This window comes from Pogoniulus pusillus, chromosome 27 (genome assembly GCF_015220805.1).
Source record: "Pogoniulus pusillus isolate bPogPus1 chromosome 27, bPogPus1.pri, whole genome shotgun sequence".
Lineage (NCBI taxonomy): Eukaryota > Metazoa > Chordata > Aves > Piciformes > Lybiidae > Pogoniulus > Pogoniulus pusillus.
In genome coordinates, this window is record NC_087290.1 from 10,182,437 (window position 1) to 10,205,866 (window position 23,430).

Consider the following 23,430-nt stretch of genomic DNA (forward strand, 5'->3'; position numbering starts at 1 on the left):
ATGATTAAAGATAACAACGAAACTGTTCCACTAATGGGCAAGAAAACAAATCCATCTGGTAATCCCCCTTCCAGCCAGCAAGAGAAAAAGCCGACGGAAAGCACTCCCACAAAGAAAAGGTAGGACTCTAGCTCAGCCTGAACCACCATAACTCCCTGGTTTATCTCCTTTAGTGGATGTTTGCACTGTCGGATCACCAAGAAAAGGTAGGACTCTAGCTCAGCCTGAACAACCACAACTCCCTGGTTTATCTCCTTTAGTGGATGTTTGCACTGTAGGATCACAAAGAAAAAGTAAGGACTCTAGCTCAGCCTGAACCACCGTAAGTCCCTGGTTTATCTCCTTTAGTAGGTGTTTGCACTGAAGGATCACCAAGAAAAGGTAGGACCCTAGCTCAGCCTTAACCACCGCAACTCCCTGGTTTACCTCTTGTAGTAGGTGTTTGCACCGACAAATCACTGACCTCTTTATTCATGCTGCATGTATGAGCAAGAGAGACCTGGGGAGCAGAAGGTGCCCTCAGAAAAAACATGCTGATGCTGTTTAGAAGTGGAAGAGTATCCTGGGTGGGCAAACGTACAATGTGGTTACCCTAATGAGACAAATCTTTAACCCCTGTCCTAGAGACATCAGACTCAGGCATCAGTCCCTTCAGTTTGTGTCTCCCATCAGTTGGGCTTTCCACATCCATGTTAAATACCTGTATGAGCTTACAAGAATATGGTCTAATGATGGTCAGTGCTGCAACAGGGAAAAGGAAGGTAGAGTGATATTGTTGGAGATCACATAGAGGGTACACCAGGGTTTATGTAAGTGATGCTGGCCTGAGGAAAGAGAGCATTTCAAACTCAGTCTCACATGGGAATGTGATGAATTCTAGAGAGGCAGAGGAGAATTGAAAAATTAGGACTGGGAAAGGCAAAAGGTTTGAGCAGTCCTATCCCAAACAGAAGAGTGCATTCACTCTATTTTTCATTATTGTGATTAACAAGACTTCATTTTTATTTTATAAAACACTGCCTTCCGTAGTTTATGCTAGAGATTAATTAATAAAGGGATTAAGGGCTTGTATTCAGTGGGGAAATATAAGCAGCAATTCAACCCTGATGCTATGCTGTTGAAGTCAAGTAAGTTCCTTGTAGAGGGAGGATGAATTTTCATTCATAAACTTTTAACCCTGTGGCTAATGACCAGCTATTATGGCAATTTTTGAAGCTCTAAAGGCCTAGGCAGTTGTGGCTGTTCTGACATTTATAATTCTTAATAATCTGAGGAATCACTTTCCACAGAAATGACACCATTAGTTATTTGAAACCCACTGGCTGGGTGTCACAACTTGTCTTTCTGTCATTAAATGGAAGAAGAGAAGCTCTTTGTTTGCATGGCTGGGAGATGAGGTGTTGGAACAGCTCACACTACACCAGGACTTCAGAAGGGGACAATCCCAGGGCAGGCTGGGTGCTTAGAACGGCCAGCACCAAACACAACCTCTCCATTCCTTGGAGCTGGCATCTTACACGGAGTTTTGTGGCATCAGTAACAGTAACCTTGGGGTTTTTCCCACCTCTCAACCAAGAGCTCAGGGTGTGGCCAGCAACATTCCAATAACAGAAGGCATGAAGATCACGTGACTATTAATGCATGTCCTATTAATTACACGTTTCTATTTCGGTGTACTTCTCTTGCTTCAAAATGCTTCCTTTTGTGCCACTAAGCAGTGAGTGCTCTTCTATGGGTGGCACTTCTCACTGGACAAAATGTACTGACTGCATATGCACTTTCTCAAAAGACAATGACTTCCCCTTCTTGGAGGTATTTGGGTGGACTATAATTAAGTACAAGAAGCCCAACAGTCAGGCTGGGAGGAGTGCTGCCAACACTGTCAGAGCCTGATTATGTCTGTGGGCAGTGTTCCTGAGAGTGTGCTCTGTGGCCACGTAAGCACTTGGGTATGTGTTGGCAGCTGTCCACCTGCTTTGCAAGGTGGCTTTTGGCTTTTATCCCCCTGTGGTATCCCCAGATAGCCAACATGCCAGGATTGGTTAGGTATGTCAGCTTTCAAAACAAGGTGCACTTTGTGGTTGATGTACGTCTACTGGATACCACAACCTTCAGTGTGAGCACACTGCTGGAAGAACAGGAGCTGGTCCTAGAGCCATCAGCCTGTAGCACACCATCCCTTCCTGGTGCAGGTGAGATGGTCCAGCAAAGCTTAGCACTTCTGACTTTATGGATGTTCGCTGCAGCCTCCAGCAGATGTTTGCCAGCTCCTGCGCTTCATGGTCAGGGAATGCAAACCAGCAGGATGAACCCATGCTCTTCCCACTCCTCCTTGGTCTCTCTGACAGACCCAGGTGAAATAAGAATGATCCACAGCAGCTGGCAAAAGTGATGGCAGTGCTCCTGTTCCTGAGTTTTCCTGTAATTTCAGAGACAAAGTCCTGCTAACCAGAGCTTCTGTTTTACTTGCTGCCTGCTTAGAATGCATTCCCAGACACATCTCAAATGTGAAAAGCTCATTCAAGTTTAAACAAATACACACGGTGAATTAACACCTGGATCACAAAACCATTTGGAAATGAGATGAACTAGGGCCATTAGACAATGCTTTTCTTAGCAGATATCAACAGGTTGCTCAGTAGTTAACTAATAGACTGCATTTTAACATCAATGTGTGTACTTAAATTTAGCAGGGTTCTTTAAAGAAGATACACTTCAAAACCCCACCAAGAATAAATGGACTAAATAATGATGTGAATTGGAAACATTTTTCAGCTGACTACTGGAACATTTAGGGATGTAAGACAGTTTCTGAACAATAGGCCACACGGGAGTCACTAGATTCACCACTGGAACTCCTGTCTGTGAAATGAAGCAGTGATTTAATGAAATCTAGTAACACTAAGCCATTGATTTTTGCCTCTCAGCTTTGCAGGCTTTTAAAGGGCAAACCTTTCCTATCCTTCTCATGCTCCTTTTTCTATGTTGTTTCAGATTTAGTTTATTTTCCTCACAAATAATTATCTGTAGAGAAAAAGAATAGTTAAATGTCATGGCTGGGAAGTCATCCATTCAGCCCTGGCTAGTGGAAATGCCTGATGTTGTTTCACATAGGACCTTTCAAACTTTCTGACTTAATGGCTGTCACTGCTGGGGGGATTGAAGTGACACATCCTGAAGGCTGCTGGCTGGAGAAATAAGGACTAGAATGCAGCAGATTAAAATGCACACATGTGTGCATGTGTGTATTCACACAGAAGGTTTGGGTTGGAAGGGACCTCCAAAGCTCATCCAGTCCAACCCCCCTGCAGCGAGCAGTGACATCCTCCACCAGATTAGGTTGTTCAGAGCCCTGTCCAGCCTGACCTTGAATGTATCCAAGGATGAGGCCTCAACCAGCTCCCTGGGCAGTGTGGCTGCTCAGCAAATGTGCACAGAAGTTGAATGCAAAGCTGTTTTGAAGCTGCTGGGGTAGCTGCTTAGACATGTCAGGATATGGTACCATGCATCCTAAAAATATCTTGGGATCTTTTGCCCGTCTGCCAGCATGAAAGTGCTGGGCACAGTGTTGGAGGTTGAGATCACCCCAGGGGAAAGCAGATAAACTTCTGTTTCAGAGTCCTATCAGGTACAATGCCAGAAAACAGAAATTGGCAGCCTTGCCCTGGGCATGTCTTGTGTTGTGCTTTGTGTGTGGCTGAGCTTGCTTCTTTACTAACGCTTTACAAACTCACTGTGTTCAACAGCTCACACTTTTTTCTGGAGATTGAAGGTTTTGAGAGCAATGCAACTCCAAATAACACATCTCCCCCTGTGTTTTCAAAACCCATGGATTCAAACATTCGCCCATGGTAAGTCACAGACACAATACTCATGCTGCAAATGTTTTCCATTTAGCAGCCTCTCCTTATTTCTCCTTAGACTTCAGAGCTGAAATTTCACCTGGCTTTTCTTAGAGTTTGGTCTCTTCAAAGGCAGCTCCACTAGAAGTCTGTTGTTGCTAGATGACTTGCCTCTGAGTTTATCTGCTGCTGCCATTTATACTGAATAAACGAGGCCTCAGGTTTGAATAAATGTAAAATCAGTACAGTTTGGGGGTTTTATCTTAGCCTATTATTTATGATATATTAGGACAATCTCCTCACATCCACTTGTGTGTTTTCTACTGCATAAAGACCACAGCTTGATTTAGCAAACCTTACTCCCAGCTGTGTGTTGACATCCTCCCTCTTCTTCTTGTTACCAATCAAACAACAGGAAGATGCTGAGTCTGAAATACTTAAAGGCAGCAATTTATACAGAATGAACAGGAAAAAAATGATGTCTGGGAAGAATACATTTAATGTTTGAACTGTGTGGGGTACTAACAGCAACTAATTCTGCATGATGAACACAGGCATTGAATCTATTGTAGCCAAATGGTTTTGTCTGCAGGATGAGCTGTCAGCACTTTGGAATCAGCTGGCTGTCTTATTTTGGTTTTAGATGAGAGGTTTCCAGATTTCTCCCTCTCATCCAGGGCCTGACCCACACAAGACACACTCACACACACTCTTTGTCACCAGCTTCCTCTCAGTTTTCTGCAGAGCAGTGATAGAGTGAATGAGAATGTACTTGGAACTACCAGCTGTATTTCAAAGGGAAGGGAATATCTGCAGAGCAGAGCTGAATCCTTGCTCTGCTGTCCATACATCTATTTTGTCAATAGGTGGTAGTTCAGACTCAATAATTTATTAGCCTGAGGTAGTTCATCACATCTGAATCTGCTAGGAAACAAAAACACAGCTAAGAGAAATTATAATCAATTAATTTCTGAAGCCAGATCTGCTTTTAGGAGTGCCTGGAAATGATGTACAGCAATTGCATATAACCAATGGCATTGAAATCCTTTAAACTGATTATCTAAGTATGTATTTATGTTGCAGTCCTCAATGTCTTTTAGCTGAGGTTTCCATTCAAGTCAGGTGCAAAATGCTCTTGAGTTGCTTAGGGTGTTCTGTGTAGTAAATCTTTAGGTAATTCACTTTCATTGTGTGCTTGCAACCCATGGGCTGGTTCCTGATTTAGCACTTGTTCTGTGGCAGATGACAAATTAGGGATGTGAAAAGGAAGAATGTAAGCTGCAAGCATTCAAGATGATACATAAAAAGCAGTGATCATTAAAAGGAAAAGAGAAAAAAATAAAAGAAAAAAACCCTCCCTCCCCACATGTTCAAGTTCTAATGAAATAACATAGCAGAACACAAAGCAGGTTGCTTCCCTAATGGGTTTTAAATAGAATAAAATCCTGTGGGTGTCTTCATTTTTAACACTCACTTTAAAATTCACAGGGGAGAGAACATGATAGAATTAAAAAGCATCATGTCAAATTAGACTAATTTCAGCTCTGCTGTAGCTTCTGCCTCTTAGTACTGACTGATTCTTCATGCAGCCTGTCAAAATGTCTTCCAAAATCTTCCTGACTTGGCACTTCTTTTCTGTTTTCTGCAGTGCATCTGGAAATGGGGAAGATATGGATTCCCCACAGTCTCTTCAGGATGATGCAACTGAGTATAGCCCTAATGTGGACAGCTGTGGGTAAGTGGAGACACAGAGTGTTTCTCAGTACATTTTCAGTGGAGTTAAGTCCATGACAGGGTAGGTCTGACCTATTTTGGCCTGCCACCGTTTAGAAACAAGGTCAGATGTGTGCATGCGATTCTAATTCTTCAATAATTAAAATCTGAGGTAACTCTAACCTCTGCTTTTCTCAAATCTCAGGTTTAGTCTGAGGTTTCTTCACATCTAATCTGTTTCCTGAATGAGAACATGGGACCTAAACACCATGCACAGCCAGGCATGGGCTAGGAGTATTTCTGACTGGAGGGGAAATACTAAATCCTTCTTATTCCAAAATAATGTGTGATCAAGAAAGTTGTGCAAGAAGATATGAGGTTAAAAGTTGCCTTCTGCTGTGAGTGGGATGGGTGCAGCTGGAGTGCAGCATCAGGCAACTGCAGGCTCTGAAATCAGGGAATTGTGGACAGCAGAAAAGAAGTATTTCTTCACCTAATAATGGTGACTGGGGAAAAAAATGCAAAATAAAGCACTTGAAAACGTACATTTGTATTGTAAAACCCTCTCAATGGCCACTGAACTGCAAATAAGCAATCTGCAGAAACATTCTGCCAAGATATAAAAGGGATTGGGGCAAGTCTGTGTACTCTGGCACAAGAAATTGCATTTTCCCTCTCATGCAGAAGATAAAATAAACCACAGTGAAGTGAGTCAGCATTTTCAGTACTGTTTCCTATCGTTCAGTGCTAACACATCCCAAGGACCTGAGCAGACTAGGGCCAGGAAGAAGCTGAAGAGAGATCTGTTTCGAGCGGTGTCTGAGGGGAACCCGGAGGAGCTACAGCGTCTGCTGGCGGAGCTGAAGGAGCGCTCCTCCGCCTGCACCAGCGCCACGGTGCCAGGTAAGCCGTGCCGGGAGGAGGATTGCTCCTCGGCCTGCAGGGCTGAGCTATCACACGGGGAACAGCTCTGTGCTCAGCTGCTTGCTGTGGATTCGTAGTCACCTGGTTGCAATGTAATGCGTGCCTCAGTTCCTATTTCTGTATGAAAACTGAAGGTATTCAGTCAGCTGCCTGCTTGCTGCCTCCAAGGCCACACTGCAGAGCATTTGTCTCCTCGTTATGCTATGCAGAGGAGCCATCTGCACTGCATCTCCACAGCCGTGCTATGCCCAAGGTAGCCTTCTGCAGCACCAGACTCAGAGCCGATGTCTCTATCCAAACTACAGTAGAGAGAGGGCTTGTGATGTAGAGAAGTAAGGAAAGAGTTCTGGGTCTGCCTAGAGTTACCACGGCAGTGGGTGGGATGTCCAAAAGAAAACCTAAGTGCGTTTGCCACTTCATTACTTAATACTGGGGTAATGGAGCACTGGAACAGGCTGCCCAGAGAGGTTATGGACTCTCCTTCTCTGGAGACTTTCAAATCCTGCCTGGATGTGTTCCTGTGCAAACTACCCTAGGTGATCCTGCTTTGGCAGAGAGGTTGGATTAAATCACTGGAGGTCCCTTCCAGCCTCTGCAGTTCTGTGATTCTGTGACACCAGATCTCTGAATGCATTGTCTCGCCAAGCTACACACATAGCTATAATATGAAGCACACAAAGTGGACTGATTGCTTGGCAAATCACTTATATCCATACATATCCCTCAGGTTTCACCCTTTGAGGAGAGACTGAGGGAGCTGGAGTTGTTTAGCCTGGAGAAGAGGAGGCTCAGGGGTGACCTCATTGCTAGCTACAATTACCTGAAGGGAAGTTGTAGCCAGGTGAGGTTGGTCTCTTTTCCTAGGCAACCAACAACAGAACAAGGGGATAGTCTCAAGTTGTGCCAGGGGAAGTATAGGCTGGATATTAGGAGAAAGTTCTTCACAGAGAGAGTGATTGGCATTGGAATGGGCTGCCCAGGGAGGTGGTGGAGTCACTGTCCCTGGAGGTGTTCAATAAAAGCCTGGATGGGGCACTTAGTGCCATGGTCTAATTGATTGGATAGGGCTGGGTGCTAGGTTGGACTAGATGATCTTGGAGGTCTCTTCCAACCTGGTTGATTCTGATTCTATGATTAATAAACAAAAGATTGGAATTATTTCCCATCCACTTGAAGAAATAATGATCAAATCTCAAAATTCACTTCTGTAGATTATCTGATGAAAAAATTCACTGCTGCAGACACTGGCAAAACTTGTCTGATGAAAGCTCTGCTGAACATCAACCAGAACACCAATCAGATAGTGAATATGCTCCTGTGCTTTGCAGAAGAAAATGGCATTTTGGAGAGATTTATCAATGCAGCATACACAGAAGAGGCATATAAAGGTATTGCCACCTGATACCAGTTTCAGGTATATGGTTAAATATCCATCAAAGTGATGTTTCCTTCAAACATTCTAATGATGGTTTAAATCCCTAAACCAACTTGTATTCGTTGTTGCTGGTGCTACCCATTTTGAAATGGCATGACTCTTTCAGAATGTGCTTAAGACACTCAGCACTAAATACATGTGTCTGTTGTTTCAGGCCAAACAGCTCTGAATATTGCCATTGAGAGAAGACAGTACGAAATCACTCAGAGCCTGATAGAAAAAGGAGCTGATGTCAATGCTCACGCCCAGGGGGTTTTCTTTAATCCCAAACATAAGCATGAAGGCTTTTATTTTGGTAAGTGGAAATGTGATCTCTCTGGAAAAGCTAAGGAGGAATACCCAAATAATTAAGAACAGGACAAAGGACAGGCAAGTGTGAGTCATTACTCTAGCTAAACCTAGATTAGGAAACTCACATCACAAGATGGAAAAATTATATGGTACCTTCTGTAAAAGTAACTTGCCAGAGGGCAATGTGTTCTAAACAGACAGAAATCATTATGAAACATTTGCTCAAAACAAATAGCAACAACAAAAAAAACCTGAATGGCAAATAAAATGTAACAAGTTTGATTTTGGAGGTAATATTTTCAGGTAAGTTAAGCTTTTCTAAAGCAAGAGATAAATTGAATGCAATCAATATGTAAATGTGCTTTCATATGGTAAGAGAGGGGCTGTGTTAAGCATCATAATATATAGTGCAGAGAAGGGCAACAAAGCTGGTGTGTGGTCTAGAGCATAAGCCATTTGAGGAGCAGCTGAGGGAACTGAGGTTGTTCAACCTGGAGAAAATGAGGCTGAGGGGAGACCTTTTTGCTTTCTAGAACTCCTTGAAAGGAGATTGCAACCAGGTGGGGTTGGTCTCATCTCCCTGATAACAAGCAACAGGATGAGAGAAAATGGCTTCAGGGGAGATTTAGATTGGATGTTAGGAACAATCTCTTCACTGAAAGAGAGGTTAAGCCCTGGAACAGGCTGCTCAGGTAAGTGGTGGAGTCAGAACCCCTTGGAAGCATTCAAAAAAAGTGTAGATGTGGCATTTAGGGACATGACTTAGTGGTGACTTGGCAGTGCTGGGTTAACAGTTGAACTTCATGGTCTCAGAGATCTTTTCCAGCCTTAATGATTGACTTGCTTGCTTGTAATAAACCCTGCAGCTGTTATATCTTTCTCCCACAGGTGAAACAGCACTGGCCTTAGCTGCGTGTACCAACCAACCAGACATACTGCAACTGCTAATGGACAATATCAGAACTAATATTACTTCTCAGGATTCCAGGGGAAACAATATCCTCCATGCATTAGTTACTGTGGCAGAGGACTTTAAAACCCAGAATGACTTTGTAATCAGAATGTATGATATGATTTTGTTGAGAAGCAAAGACAGGAATTTGGAAACAATGAAGAACAAGGCAGGTTTGACACCACTGCAACTAGCTGCAAAAACTGGGAAATTAGAGGTGGGTATTGGTTTATATAGCAGCTAAGAGAAATTAACTATGGAGAAAGAGTAAAGGACAACAATGTGCTCAGCCATTTGTGCTCTGATGTGGTTTACCACTCTGGTTCTTCTGTACTAGTATCAGTATCAGAGGAGTATTTTATGAGCTGTTGTTCAAAATGCAAGCAAATATTTCTATTGCAAAGTTGCTTCTACACTTCAAGGTTTCTCTCTAACAATGCCTCTCTGTCCAAAACACACACACACTGTTTAAAGATAGCTTTGCAAATGCTGCTGTCATACAGAAACTCAGAAATTCTGCCTTTATTACAATACTAAGTTTATAAAATACACAGTCTAGTAATTTCAGAAGACTCACTAGAACTGCTGTTATGCTGCTGTAGAATTTGGCTCTCATAAACCAACTGTGGTAAAGAACTGGCAATGGGATAATTTAGAAAGTTTAAGATATAAAGATATCAAGTGAAAACATGGGGGGGGGGGAAGTGCTTTCATGCTTTAGAAGCTGAAGGCATTAAAAATGCTCTGTTTCTATCCTAGAGGTCTGTCATCTCTAACACTGCTTATTGAGTAACAGGCTTTTGAATAGAGTGAATTGCACTACTGTAGCTAATGCTGTGATAGCTAAAAGGTAGGGTTGGACAAGTATGTGTGTGTGCATCTGCTTACAAGTGATTCTGGTTTTGTTTTAGATTCTTAAATACATCCTGAGCAGAGAGATAAGAGATAAGGCAAACAGGAGCCTGTCAAGAAAATTCACAGACTGGGCTTATGGTCCTGTTCAGTCTTCTCTTTATGATCTGACAGATCTAGACACGACTGCAGACAATTCAGTACTGGAAATTATTGTCTACAACACAAATATTGGTGTAAGTTCTCTGCTTCTTCAAGTATCTATTTTCTAGCAGTGCACTCATTTCAAATGTGTTAGCCTATGCATTTGACTGAACTATTTGTAAAAGAGTAATTTTGGTGCTCAGTTTTGTATCAGGAGCAAGATGGATTTCATGTCTGTAATCTGTCAGCTGTCAGTGAATGTGCATTCAGCTCTTGAAGCCCAGGCTAGGCATTTTAGGAGTGTGCTTTCTGCATCTGAAGCATTGATTTGCCTTCCATAGGAACGTAAATATGGTCCAGATGATTGGATCAAAGCTGGTGTCTTTGTGGAGCAGCCACTAGCAAGTGCCTAAGACAGTGCATGAGAACAGGGAAGCCAGCAGAAATGCTTTGAGAGTACTCTGCCAGGGTTCTAAACCTTACTGAACAGGTGTGCATTTTAGGTGTTTAGGATCATTAGCTCTTTGGAGCCAGAATTTTACATTTGCTGAATAGAAACACTGCCATAAACCTTCTGGAAGAAGCAAGAGCAGAAGTGCACATTGCTTTCAGCTCAACCATAATTTACCAGAGCATTGCAGGTTACCCCAGCACGAGTCAGGAGCTCTACCTTGTCAGTTTGTGATCTGACACAGATCTCTGAGCATAGATGTTTCAGATCAGCACGGACAGAAACTGAAGGAAATGCTCAGAGGACATGCCTGAAATGATCTTAGTTACCTTACAGATGGCAAATTCAAACTTCAGTTGTTTGTTTTCCTACAGAATCGTCATGAAATGCTGACTTTGGAGCCCCTGAATTCACTCCTGAGAATGAAATGGAAGAAGTTTGCACGCCACATGTTTTTTATCTCATGCTGTTTTTATTTCCTATACAATGTGACATTAACATTAGTTTCCTACCACAGGCCTAATGAAAATGAAGTGAGTACAGCAACTTAATCTCGCCAAATGTCCCTAATTTAAAATGCATTTCCTGAATTGTATTTAAAATGCTAAATCAAAACCAGATAGCAGAGTGTCTGGCTGTGGTGAGACCAGGTTCTTGCACATCAGGGCATTGTACTGGGAAGGAAAAGCAGGAGTGATAGAGGAGATTGGTATGTTGTGGGTGACTCAAAATAAAAATAGCCAGTGCAAAGGCAGGCTGTTACACTTGTAAAAGTGTGGGCAGGGTTTTCTGCTCTGCCTGGATGAGGCCACACCTGGAATACTGTGTCCAGTTTTGGCCTTCCCAATCCAAGAGAGGCAGGGATCTGCTGGAGAGAATCCAACAGAGGCTATGACGACGGATAATGGACTTGAACATCTCTGCTATGAAGAAAGTCTGAGAGCTCTGGGGCTGTTTAGTCTGGAAAGGAGAAGGTTGAGGGGTGATCTTATCAATGTCTATAAATATCTGAGGGGTGGGTGTCAGGATGAAAGTACCAGGCTCTTTTTGGTGGTGCCCAGTGATAGGACAAGGGACAACGGGTACAACCTGGAACACAGGAGGATCCACCTCAACACGAGGAGAAACTTCTATATATAGAATGTGATGGAGCACTGGAGCAGGCTGCCCAGAGAGGTTGTGGAGTCTCCTCTGGTGACTTTCAAAACCTACCTGGCTGTGTTCCTGTATGACCTGCCCTAGATAATCCTGCTTTGGCAGGGGGGTTGGACTCAATGATCTCTAGAAGTCCCTTCCAACCCCAAACATTCTGTGAAAGAAACTTCTGGCATTTCAAACACACCTTAGGAGTCAGATTCTGGAAACCCAGCATGAAGAAAACACTGACTGAAAGAGCTACATACATGAGGCTTTCTGTTGCTCTGCCTTTCACCCTTGTATAGGGTTAACACTCCTGGGGGAGTTGCCCTGAACCTGACCCCCCTATACAACCCTTCAGCTATGAAACTAAGTCTTTCATTTTGCAGGCTCCACCTTATCCACTGGCTCTAACTCGTGGTGTGGGATGGCTGCAGTTATCTGGACAGGTGATGGTTATGTTAGGAGCAATATTTTTAGCCATAAAAGAGGTAAGACTTTTTAATAACAAATATGTAACAAAATAGGTAAAGAACTTCTCTAGATTTATGGATATACTGATGATAGTCTTGGAAATGTTTGGAAGACCTTTGTGTGTCATGCCTAAAGGTCTTTGTCACAATGCATCACTTATTTGGAATGACTGGGAATATGTATTTCACTGTAACTCTATTGCTCTGTAAAGCAAATATCAGGGTGTTGTTTTTTTTCTTTTCAAATTCTCAAGACAGAGATTTTATGGTTATGTAACATCAATGTTCTCAAATTACTGGCTTTAAGGACACTGTGGAATCAGAACTTGTAATGGTGAGGAACCCCAGGGTATAATTTTCACCGTATACTATAAGTAATGAAAAATATTCAGCCTTGTTTTCTCTTAGTAGCATTTCTGCATTTTCTCTCTCTGCACAGAGTGTGGCCATCTTTCTGCTTAGGCCCTCAGACTTGCAGTCAATTCTCTCTGATGCATGGTTCCACTTTGCATTGTAAGTCTATCATGTGTCTCTTTTATACTACGTATAAAATGCTTGCCTCTCTCGTGGTCACAGAGAACATACTCCTGAGGCAGATGCTCACCTCTCTAGGTTAGCAATTTTTAAAGGGATGGAAGTAGATTTACACACAGCTTTTCTCTAGCACACACTGTTTGCATGGTCTGGTGACAATACTGGCAGTTGATGTATACAGACTATCTTTTTTTCCAAAGTATAGCACTGCCTTTAGCTTCTCCTGATGCTTTAGATCCCTTTAGAGATCTAGAGACAAAACTGTGTTTAAGAAACCTGGTTAATAAACCAGATACAGTTTCACACTCGAGCACTTGAGGAAGCATAAAACTGGTCCAGCTGGCTGCTGGAAGTGTCCCTTTAGCTGGTCTAAATAAAGCAGAGGTAATTTCCTCTCATTTGTAGCATATGATTGTAGGATCAATAAAAAGAGAAGCAGCTTAACTCTACCTTCCTCCTCCTACAACCACACTGCTATCGATCTCGTGCTGCTGACAATCTGGTCACAGCACGTCACTCCTCCTAGTGCCTTCCTCCTTCAGGGAAAGGCCATCATGATTCAAGCAATTCATTAAGCTCCAGCTTGAATTAAATGGCTTCAAAGATACTGTTAAGAATTCTTAATGCCTTTGGCAGCACAATCTACACTGAGCAACTATTTTGGGGGGAACAGTTCACTTTAAGCTTTAATAAATACAATCCTAATATCTTAATATTCTCATCCTACAGTTACCTCTGTTACTGTTAACCTCTAATGGTAATGTTCATAGTGAAGAACAGAATGCAATGTGAAGTGTGAACTCAAGCATATGAAGCAAATCAGTCTTGTTTTCATGTTTTTCCATGCTGCTGTTGGTTTTGTGTTAGTAATGTCCCTTTTACACCCATGTGTTTGTTTTTTAACAGTTTTATACAAGCTATGCTTGTGATCTTCTCTGTCTTTTTGTACTTGTTTTCCTACAAAGAACACCTCGTGTGTCTTGTTCTGGCAATGGCCCTAGGATGGGCTAATATGCTCTATTTCACCAGAGGTTTCCAGTCCATGGGCATTTACAGTGTTATGATTCAAAAGGCAAGTTTGCTCCCTTTTGTTTTACCTTCTTTGTTACCTTCCTTGTTATGATGCAACCCAAACCAAGCATATTCAGAGTGTAGATGTTTTTTACAATTTATATTGATGTTTCTTATTAATAATTTCATAGAATGGCTTAGGTTGGAAAGGATCTTGGAGATCATCCATTCCAACCTCCCTGCCATAGCAGGCACACCTTTTAATTAGACTCAGCTGCTTAAGGCCTCATCCAGTCTGGCCTTGAACACCCCCAGGGAGGAGGGACCCACAACCTCCCTAGGCAGCCTATTCCAGAGGCTCGACACCCTTACACTGAAGAACTTCTTCCTAAGATTCAGTCTAAACCTAGTCTCCCTCAGCTTCAATCCATTCCCCTTGTCCTGTTGCTGGACACCCTTATGAAAAGTCCCTCTGTAGGTTTCCTTCAGGTCCTGGAAGCAGCTCTATTTTTACATAGTAGTTCAATATATAACTTCAATGGCAGAAACTTCTTAAAATTAACATTTTATTTTATTGCATATATAAATAACTTGTGGCTTTCCAGATAATGGGGTTCTGCTGCTTAATTGCATCATATGCTGTAATGCCTCGGCCGTACAGTTAGTCACCCCTGGACAGCACAGCAAGCTCTCAGTCATGAGACTAAAAATCAGACCTAAACCTTTCTGAGTGTCTCACCAGTTTAGCTATGGAAAGCAACCTTATGCTTTGGTGTGTGCCATCCCTGTATCCCTGCAGAATGCATAAGCCTAAAGCTAGTCCTCAGTTTTGATTGCTGATGCATATTTAATTTAATTTCTAGGTCATCCTGCAAGATGTGATAAAATTTTTAGTTGTCTATATCGTGTTTTTGCTGGGATTTGGCGTAGGTAAATATCACTGGAGAAAAGCACTGATGCTCTGTGTGAGTAACAATTTCAGCTTTATTATGAATAAGAACCCTGTTGTCATGATGAGAGCTCATGTTGGGGTTTCTTCTGGATATTAAAAAGCTAAGTTTAGGGATCTAAACTGTCTAGAGAGTATCTGAAGAGATAAGTAATTTGGCTCACTCGATTGCCTGCACTTTCATTTGGATGGGGGCTTGTTCTGCTTGACGGTGATCTGTCATCTGCCCGCTGCTGTGTTTGTTGCTGGGCAGCTCTAGCTCTTTATTATGCATTTGGCATTCTTTAGGGTAAAAAGCCATAGATACATAAAGCATTTTTGTGATTAAATTCTTCTCGTGCTTTCTTCTCAGCACTTGCTGCACTGATTGACACTTGCCAGGATGGCAGCGAGTGCCATTCCAACAGCAGCCTGGGACCTGTTCTGATGGATCTTTTTAAGCTCACCCTAGGACTGGGTGATCTGGAGATCCAGCAAAATTCCAAGTATCCTGTCCTGTTTCTTCTGCTGCTCATAACTTATGTTGTGTTGACTTTTGTTCTTCTCTTGAACATGCTGATTGCATTAATGGGAGAAACAGTGGAAGACATTTCTAAAGAGAGTGAGCACATCTGGAAACTCCAGGTTGGTTTGGGAGTTTGCTTAGTGAAGTACAGAGGCATTGGCTATAACTTTTTGAGTTGCACTTATGGTAACACCATGCTGACAAAGGGTTAGGTATTACCAGTGATAATCCCCACTGGTATCTGCATACAAATACTGGAAATAAGTAATTTTAGTACTAGGGTTTTGCAATAAACTATGAACCCTGAAGGTAATCTCCTGGCTCAGATTCCCAGATGCCTTTTCATGCACCGCCACATACCTGTATGAATTTCTTTCCCCTTGATGTTTCCCCAGAAGGTGTGCTTCATTATCTGCCCAGGAATCTGTGACACAGCACACTCTGCTCTTCCGTCCCTTCAGTCTGAGCACCACATGAGGTCATGCCAGATTCTCATACCTCATCCAAGCCTGGGCTTGGCAGCTCCAAGTCCCGTGCTGTCATCAAGAACACAGTCATCACTAGGACTGAAGCTGCTTGCTGTGGTGGGCAGATCCCACTACAGATTACCTGTGTGGCAGGGTGGTGCATAGGGGTTGTTAGCACTGAACCCTGAACACTGGGTTTAGAGTGGGATGTCTTAATTCTTCCCTGAGTATACCTTCTGCAGTGGGACTAACCAGACAAAGCTGTGGCTCCCTGCTTGTGCATGCTATGTTATTTGCTGTTGGTGGAATCAGTGTTGGTATGGGTGGAACTTGACATGATACAATGAGACATGGAGCTTGCGAGCTGTATGCCATGGAGCTAGACAATTTTTAATATGGTATGGTTAACCATGCTCATCTTGCTCTTTATACTTAACAGAGAGCTAGGACTATTTTGGAGTTTGAAAAATTCCTACCCAAGTGTTTGAGGAAAAAATTCCGACTGGGAGAGCGATGTAAAGTGGCTGAAAATGACACCAGGGTCTGCTTGAGGTAAAGCAAAACTGGATTATTGTGTGCTGTCATGCAGCTCTCTGTGCTTCAGCTTATTTCTCTTCAAAAGCCTCTTTCAATTACTTCTGCTCCTCTGTGAATTATATTGGATGTGCAAAATTCCAATTTGTTTTTTTGGGTTGTGACCAGCTGTCTGGTCTAATACTCTTGCAGGGAGGTTGGAACTAGATGATCTTTAAGGTCTTTTCCAACACAAACCATTCTATGAAATGCAGAGGTTGATGTAGGTAATTCTTTTGGTAATAAAACAGACTTTTCCCCTTCATGCATCTTTAGTGTACAAGTATCAAGTCTGCTTGTAGTAAGTATTGCTTTGTCAACCTCCTTTGAATGCTAGCTTAAAAAGTAGTTATATTTAAACTCCTTGCTCATTGATGTTTATTATATTAAATAATATGTTACTGTGGCTTTCTGAAAAACACTTAAGTATTTAAGACAAGGTTCAAGACTGTACTTGGGTGAAATTATGAAACAGTCTTAATATTTACTCTTCTCCTCTCCATACAGTACCTAACACTGCAAAAGGCATTCAGCCTTTCAGTGCTAGGGAAACAGGTGGTGGTAGTGGGGGTGGTGGTGAACTGTAGCAGTCCCAAGAAGGACTAAATACATGAAAGGGGAAGTGCAGATGTGCAGCTCAGAGAATGCATCTTAATAACACAATTAATATCCAATGCAAACAGGATTAATGAAGTGAAGTGGACCGAGTGGAAAACACATGTTTCATTTATTAATGAAGATCCAGGGCCAACAGGTACTGCAGAATTTTACACCACCCTATTGGTGAAGTGAAGTTTTGTTTTGTTTTTCTTAGAAATGCTTTGCTATAGTTTTATACCTTTAAAAATATATTAACTCTGCTCTGCTGTTAGGGAAACTCAGGGTTAATCTGGTAGGGGTGTTGAGTTGTTTGTAAAGAACTGGAGAGAGGAGTGGTTACAAACTCATTCTTTACACCTTGGCACTGAAACACAGTGGGTTTGCCTTTGGTTTTTTGTAGCAGTTATGCTTGAACTACATTTTGCATTCTGCTTTGGCATTTGAATGGTGGAGAGAGAACTTCTTAATGGGCAGAGAGCGTTACTTTGAAAAAGTTGCCACGAAGAACATCTAGTCCTTAAATAATTATGTATAGGATTGCAAAATCTGGCAGGAAATCAAGATGAATCCACCTGACACTGCTGTAGTCTGCTGGTTTTAGCCTTAGCACACTCATGTTTGTGAGACACACTGGATGATTGTTGACCAGGAAATTCAAGATACCCATCTGCTGACAGTGTTGGAAGTGGAATAGCTTTGAGGTGTCAGATATCCTTCTGGCAGCAGGCCTCAGTTTAAGACAGGAGCGTGTGAGGATCTGGGAGAGTGTCTCTGAAGCTTGTTCTGGAGTCAATTAGCATTTATATTGCTTAGCAGAAAGAGCTCAGCAACAATGAAAGGAGGCAGGCAGAAACATTTCTCTGTGAGATAGGGTAACAAACTGACGACTTGCTGTTGAAAGAAATGTGATGTTTTTAAACAAAAAATAGATGAGCAAAACTTTGATCTTGGACATGCAGTTTCTACCACATCGTGGTTTGTTTACAATGCATTTTTTTTTGCAGATCCAAGCAAAGTTCAAGACAATTCAAGGACTAATAGCAAAAACACCCTGAATACGTTTGAGGAGATGGACGATTTGCCTGAAACTTCTGTGTAGTTGTGCTGTGTATGATGTGTGGTCCCCTTCTGAAGGTTAAAAGCGTTAGCAGTGGATGCTGAGAGCTCTGCTGATGTTTTGAACAGCTGTGAGCAGCTGGAACACAAACTTTCAGTGACATGGTCTGACGACTTTGACCCATTTAATCAGGGCAGCTAAGCTGGAAAACAAACACTGGTTCAGTTTTGATCCTTACGAAAACTGTTGCTGTCCAAGTTTGTGCAACGCTCCTCAAACTTGGCTCAGCTTTATATTGCATATACAAGGTCAAGTGTGAGATATTTCTTCCTTTTATGGAAAATTAAGATCATCATGATCCCAATCTGCTGTCTTTTGGAATCTTAACTTGTGAGAAAAAAATAGTTTGTACGCTGGAAAAAGTTCTTCTGGTGGAGAAATGACAGACATTTCAATTCTGGAGACTGCTAAATGAAGTAATTCTGAAGTAACCATGTCCTGGATACATTTGGAGCTCTTGTGCTGACCGTCAGTGTTACTGGAGGCTTGGTCCTGCAAGTTGGAGGAAGCCTCTCCAGATCTCACTAGCTTTGCCCAAGCTGTGCTCCTGTGTGTAATCCCCATTTACTGCTTTTTATTTGTGACTCTGTGTGTGTGCCTTCCCACAAAACACGGGGGCAGGAACGTGATTCATGATAGAGAATATTTCACAGTCTGTTCAGTCGCAATGTCTTTACTTTTCCCACTCAGGTTTCCTTGCTGTTGCATCTTGCTGCATAAACTAAGTTATCATATTAGAGGTTGTTCTGCTTTAGAAGTAAATTAGTGCTGTATCCAACCACTTCAGGAAAATAAGAAGTCAGTATTTCTTCCCCAGATGAACAAAACCAGTTCAGTGCAAAGCAATTGCAGACTTTGGAAAGCTTTTATTTGTGTCCAGAGGACTATGTAAAACATTTCTGTAGCATTTTGTATTTCACTACCTGTGATGACCTAGTACAATGAATTCCATTTTTAGTTTTCTATTTTATGTGGCTGGATAAAAAGAGATATGTCCTCTGTGTACGTTTAAATTTCAGTTCATACGCGTCTTTAGTGTCATGGGTTTTCATCCTATGCATTCATTTGGCACCTGTTTTAAAGGTGACACTTAGGAAAGACTCAGGTGAATTTTGTGTTTAGATGATAACATGAATTGCATTGGACTCTTACAGCTAAACCTGCTGGGGGCAAAATGCTCCAAAAGACTTTCTTGTCACAGAAGAGAGCATGAGAGAACTCTCCAGTGGAAAGGACAGCACAAAGCTGTTTGCAGGGATAAAGAAGACAGTTTTCACTACCCAGCTGGTCTTCTAGAGATGCTGTGTCCTGTGTTTCCTACTGTGTATGGCCTGGATGGATGGAACCAAACTGAAATCTTCAACTCACTAACTTTTGTACAGGGAGTAGGAATTTTAGGGGAAGGACATTTGTGTGTATGAGTAGAGCAATGTAGTATCTGAGTACTCTTTGGCCTTGGTAGGATATGTGAGTACGAGGAGAAAAATTCCTGTGGTCTTGGAATCCTTCATCTTTAGTTAACTTTGCATTGAAGCTGCCAACAAAGAATATTGCCTTAGGACTACACAGTTCCATTTGGATTCTCTTCAGTGCCAGTTTCTGTACAAAATAAAAATACCTCTTCACATCTGCTCAGGAAGCAGAATAAAGGAGCCCACACTGCACTCCGTGTTGCTGTGGGTAGGCGTGTCACTGAAAACAATCTCAGGTATCTCTGCACTGTGTTGAGGCATGCTGTGGGTGTTGCCATAAACCAGGAAGGCACAAAAAAACCAAAAAACCATGAGGAGTTGTGTTGTGCCAGTGTCCAGGTATGAAACTATCTGAGGGAGCAGCTGGGGGTTGTTTCTAAAGGCTCTTTGCTGTGAAAATGCCCTCCTCTGTGGCATTGCACCTGCTGCCTCCTAGCTCAAGGCTGTTACAAAGAACATCATGAAAAATGACTCAGGTGGGCAATTTGGTACTTTTTATACAATGTTTATTTAAATTAAAGAAATAAAACTTGTCATTCAATAAGCATTCTGTCCTCTGGTTTTATTTTATTGCTATAGGAGTTACACAAAGCAAGGGGAAAAGGGTTTTTGGCGTAGTAGAAAATAAGACAGACCTCACTTTTCAAAAGACAGAATTCAGGGTTCACCTAGAGCATGAATCTTTCAGAAATTAACTGGGACTGTTACATAAAGGTACAGTAATGTTTTCTCTCATCCAAATTATTGACAAATGTGTTAAAAACTTCAGAAAATTAATTATATCTCCATTTTCTCCTCTTTTTCAGCTCCTCTGAGAAGCTGTCTCTTGGCAAATACAGACCAAGTCAGTCTCAAAATTCTCAGAAGCCTCCTGATGTGGAATTCCTCTTAGTTCCCATTCTGAAATCTTCAGGTATGGTTTGGGCATTTGTGTTCATCAAAACCTGAGTAATTAGTTACCTAACCTTGCCTTCTTCACTGAAAACATCTGAGGTGCAGCAGCTGACCATAATTTTACTTAGAAAATGTTATAAGCAGCAGGTGGACACACCTAGACAGCCATAAATCTGTGAACTTCCCCTGTCTCCACTGCAATGGAGACTTTGTTCAGTTTCCATGAGGTGAGCACAACTTGTCCCTGAATCTGATTATTGCTGCAGTATGTTTCCCACTACTAGACACTTTTGAAATTCAATGGTTTTGTCTTTAGATTAATGTTAAATCAGGAACAGCTTGAATTAGTCTTGTAATAATTTAAACCTAACAAGCTTCACATTTCACTTGAGTGTATTTGTCTCAGAAACCCTGTTTTGAGCTCAGTTTATACCTTCATAAGTGTGTGTGTGTATATATATATCAAACAGCCCAAACCCTCAGGCTTCCACTTAAGCACAGCAGGGCTCAGGCAGAAATGCAGATGATATCCAGACCCTCCCTCTGTTTCTCTCCCTCCTTTCCTCTGTCTCATGGAGTTTGTTTATCTGAGGAATTAGTTTCAAGGATCACCTCATGTACAGGAGTGCTATTTACGGGGGGGTTGGGTGTATGAAGTAGAAATGCTGCCAATTTTAATATAGTGTCCTTTTGTGGGTGAGCACCTTTCTATGTGGTGCTGGCTTCAATTTTATAGCCACTTAGCCCCTCTGTGGTACATTGTTTCATCATTTTATACAGTGTGAACTAACAAACTTCAGAAAGCTGCTGTTTCTTCTTTGAGTCTCTAGTAAGTATTAAAACAAGTAAACAATCATAATCAGCATTATTGGCAGTATCTTTCATCTTAGAAGTGCTCAGCAATGTTAATTAAATTACAATTTAAAATTAGATTCTGTGCTTATTTATTCATTCCATGAATTCCTGCCCTGTCACACTGGATTTCAGAGAAGAAATTCACCTTGTGTACTGAAAATCTGTAAGAAGCTTTTAAGAAATGTTCTGGGCTGAGACTGAGGATCTGATGTGCTTTGCAGAGAGTTTCAGTTTTGCTGTCTTTACAAAAGCTTGTTTCTTTTCATAGTATGCAGCTTCATTGATAAAAGTTGGATAGACTGTACAGTCCCCTTTATATGCAATTACTTCTCCATCAAGAGTCAAAAAGAGAGGATCACCATTGTTCAGTGGCTGCCAGTCTTGATCCTTGGAGAAAAAAAAACATAAATAGGATGTATTTACTATCCAAGTTTTGTGTATCTCATAGATTTCTGAGTTTCTGCTCAATAATTCCATTCTCTCCAGTAACTGTATAACCTTAGTGATAAAGGTCTAAAGTATTCAATAAACCCATTGGCAACATTCTCATTCAAAATATTTCCCATTAAAATATAATACAATGTAGCAGAAACAACACAGAAACACTTCCAAAAATGTCACCAGTGGAAACTATTTTAGAGTTTACCTGCAATTTAGGGTGAATAATGGCAATAACTTCATCATCCTTATTCCTGGGATAATCTATTTTCTCCATGATTTTAAAAACCTCAATTGTGCATGGTGGAAATTCTTTTCCTAGAAAGAATAAATGCAATTTCATGTCAGAATGAACAACTGCCTCTTAAAAGGAACAATGTGTTATTTATTCTCTTCAGAATGGTTTAAATCATCAGGCTGTACTTGTTAAAGTTTACATGCTGGTGATTAGCTTATGTGTCATAAAAATGTCTAGCTCCAGATTTGTTTTTGTCCTCGTGAAGCCAAGCTGCTTGCAGAAAGATTGTCCACTCAGGTACTCTAACGTCTGAAACCCTGATCTCAATTTGCTGCTGAAATGGGGCTTTTCACTGTATGCTTAAAAAGCTATATTTTGTAGATGAAGAAATCAATGCAAGACCTGTGTCTGATAGTCCTGCACAGAACAGAAAGGGATTCATCTTCACCATTCCAGCACAGTCTTGGAGACTCTGACACACACAACTATATTCTTTTCTCCCTTTAATTCTGAAAAAAACCTCTAACAAAATGTTCTCTAAAAGAATTTTAAACACCTACTTTTGTCAGTCTGTATTTCAGACAGAACATAAGAACAACAAAATCTTACAAGATTTACTGACTTTCACTTTAGATACCAAGGCACAGAAGGTCTGTAAATGAATCACTTCTTTCTCAGCGTTAATTATTGTGTGTTCTCCATGCAGAAGCTGCTATACAGATACTGTTAGCTACTGTTTCAGATTTTCAAAGCAGCTGGAAGATTAAACTCGAGCAAATTTAGAGCCTCCAGAAAGAGGAAACAGCTACCCAAAGAGCTAACAGGAATTGTGACTTGAGGCAACACTTGAATGGTCTGAAGAGCAATCCTCCTCCCTCCCCTTTTACCTGTTTAATTGTAAAATGTAGCCACACCAAATTTTACAGAATATGCACCTGAAACAGTCCACTGACATGACCCAAGAGGCAACAGTCTTCTAGTACTTTACCTTCGTTAAAAAGTTGCACAAAATCAAGGCCATGTTTGACAATCTTCCTCATTTTGTCCAAAATATCAGCTCTAAGAACACCCTGTGGCTGGGGACCCACCTCCACACCTGTGTGCAGATGAGAGACATTATTAACAGAGCCACAATGTGTCACATGCTTAGGTTGCACAGCAAAAGTAGGTGTCTGGTTGAGTCTGTGCTTTATGTTTAAAAGGAAATTTAAAGTAGAGTTATGTGATTTTTTTTTTTTCTTTTTTAAAGGCAAACAGAAAATTCAGCTCACCAGTTGGGGATCAGTTTTAAAGAGCCAGATGTACATTTCTGAGTATGCAGCCAGGGTAAGAGAGAGGGTGACTATGTGTATTTTTTTTTCTCTTACTCTCTTCCTAATCCTGTCTTCCCATGCTCTAATTTAGAGAACTCATTCTTTAACATGAAAAGCAAACAAAGGTTTGGGTTTTTTTTTCCCTGTGGTTATGGCTTTGATTCCATAAATGAAAAAGTTAACCACCAGTTCCATGCAGAACATCATTTCCCCCTTCCTTTATCTCATCTTCTCTTTTCCCCTTCTTGGC

At 41.5% G+C, this 23,430-nt stretch overlaps 2 protein-coding genes across 3 annotated transcripts in view; one reads left to right on the top strand and one right to left on the bottom strand.

Moving 5' to 3' along the window:
- Positions 1-19,958, top strand: TRPV3 (transient receptor potential cation channel subfamily V member 3). The gene is made up of 17 exons (XM_064165872.1): positions 1-119; positions 3,747-3,851; positions 5,491-5,577; positions 6,301-6,458; positions 7,691-7,867; positions 8,069-8,209; positions 9,094-9,374; positions 10,069-10,245; positions 10,979-11,137; positions 12,131-12,232; positions 12,654-12,727; positions 13,655-13,820; positions 14,623-14,689; positions 15,061-15,332; positions 16,120-16,232; positions 16,937-17,007; positions 17,858-19,958. Exons 1-17 carry the CDS (start codon positions 1-3, stop codon positions 17,950-17,952), a joined length of 2,364 nt encoding a protein of 787 aa, XP_064021942.1. The 3' UTR covers positions 17,953-19,958.
- ASPA (aspartoacylase) overlaps positions 19,927-23,430 on the bottom strand; it is a 9,681-nt gene continuing 6,177 nt past the window's right edge. For both annotated transcript variants that reach the window (XM_064165873.1, XM_064165874.1), the window contains exons 5-7: positions 22,856-22,963; positions 21,838-21,947; positions 19,927-21,578 (exon numbers count right to left, since the gene is read on the bottom strand). In XM_064165873.1, coding sequence (XP_064021943.1) covers positions 21,366-21,578; positions 21,838-21,947; positions 22,856-22,963 — 431 coding nt within the window. In that variant the 3' untranslated portion in view covers positions 19,927-21,365. The remainder of the gene's footprint in view (positions 21,579-21,837; positions 21,948-22,855; positions 22,964-23,430) is intronic.

Coding starts and splice junctions, on each gene's coding strand:
- TRPV3 (XM_064165872.1), top strand. CDS start 1: ATGATTAAAGATAACAACGAAACTGTTCCACTAATGGGCAAGAAAACA. Junction 11,138..12,130: donor ACAGGCCTAATGAAAATGAA/GTGAGTACAGCA, acceptor TTCATTTTGCAG/GCTCCACCTTATCCACTGGC. Junction 15,333..16,119: donor AGCACATCTGGAAACTCCAG/GTTGGTTTGGGA, acceptor TATACTTAACAG/AGAGCTAGGACTATTTTGGA.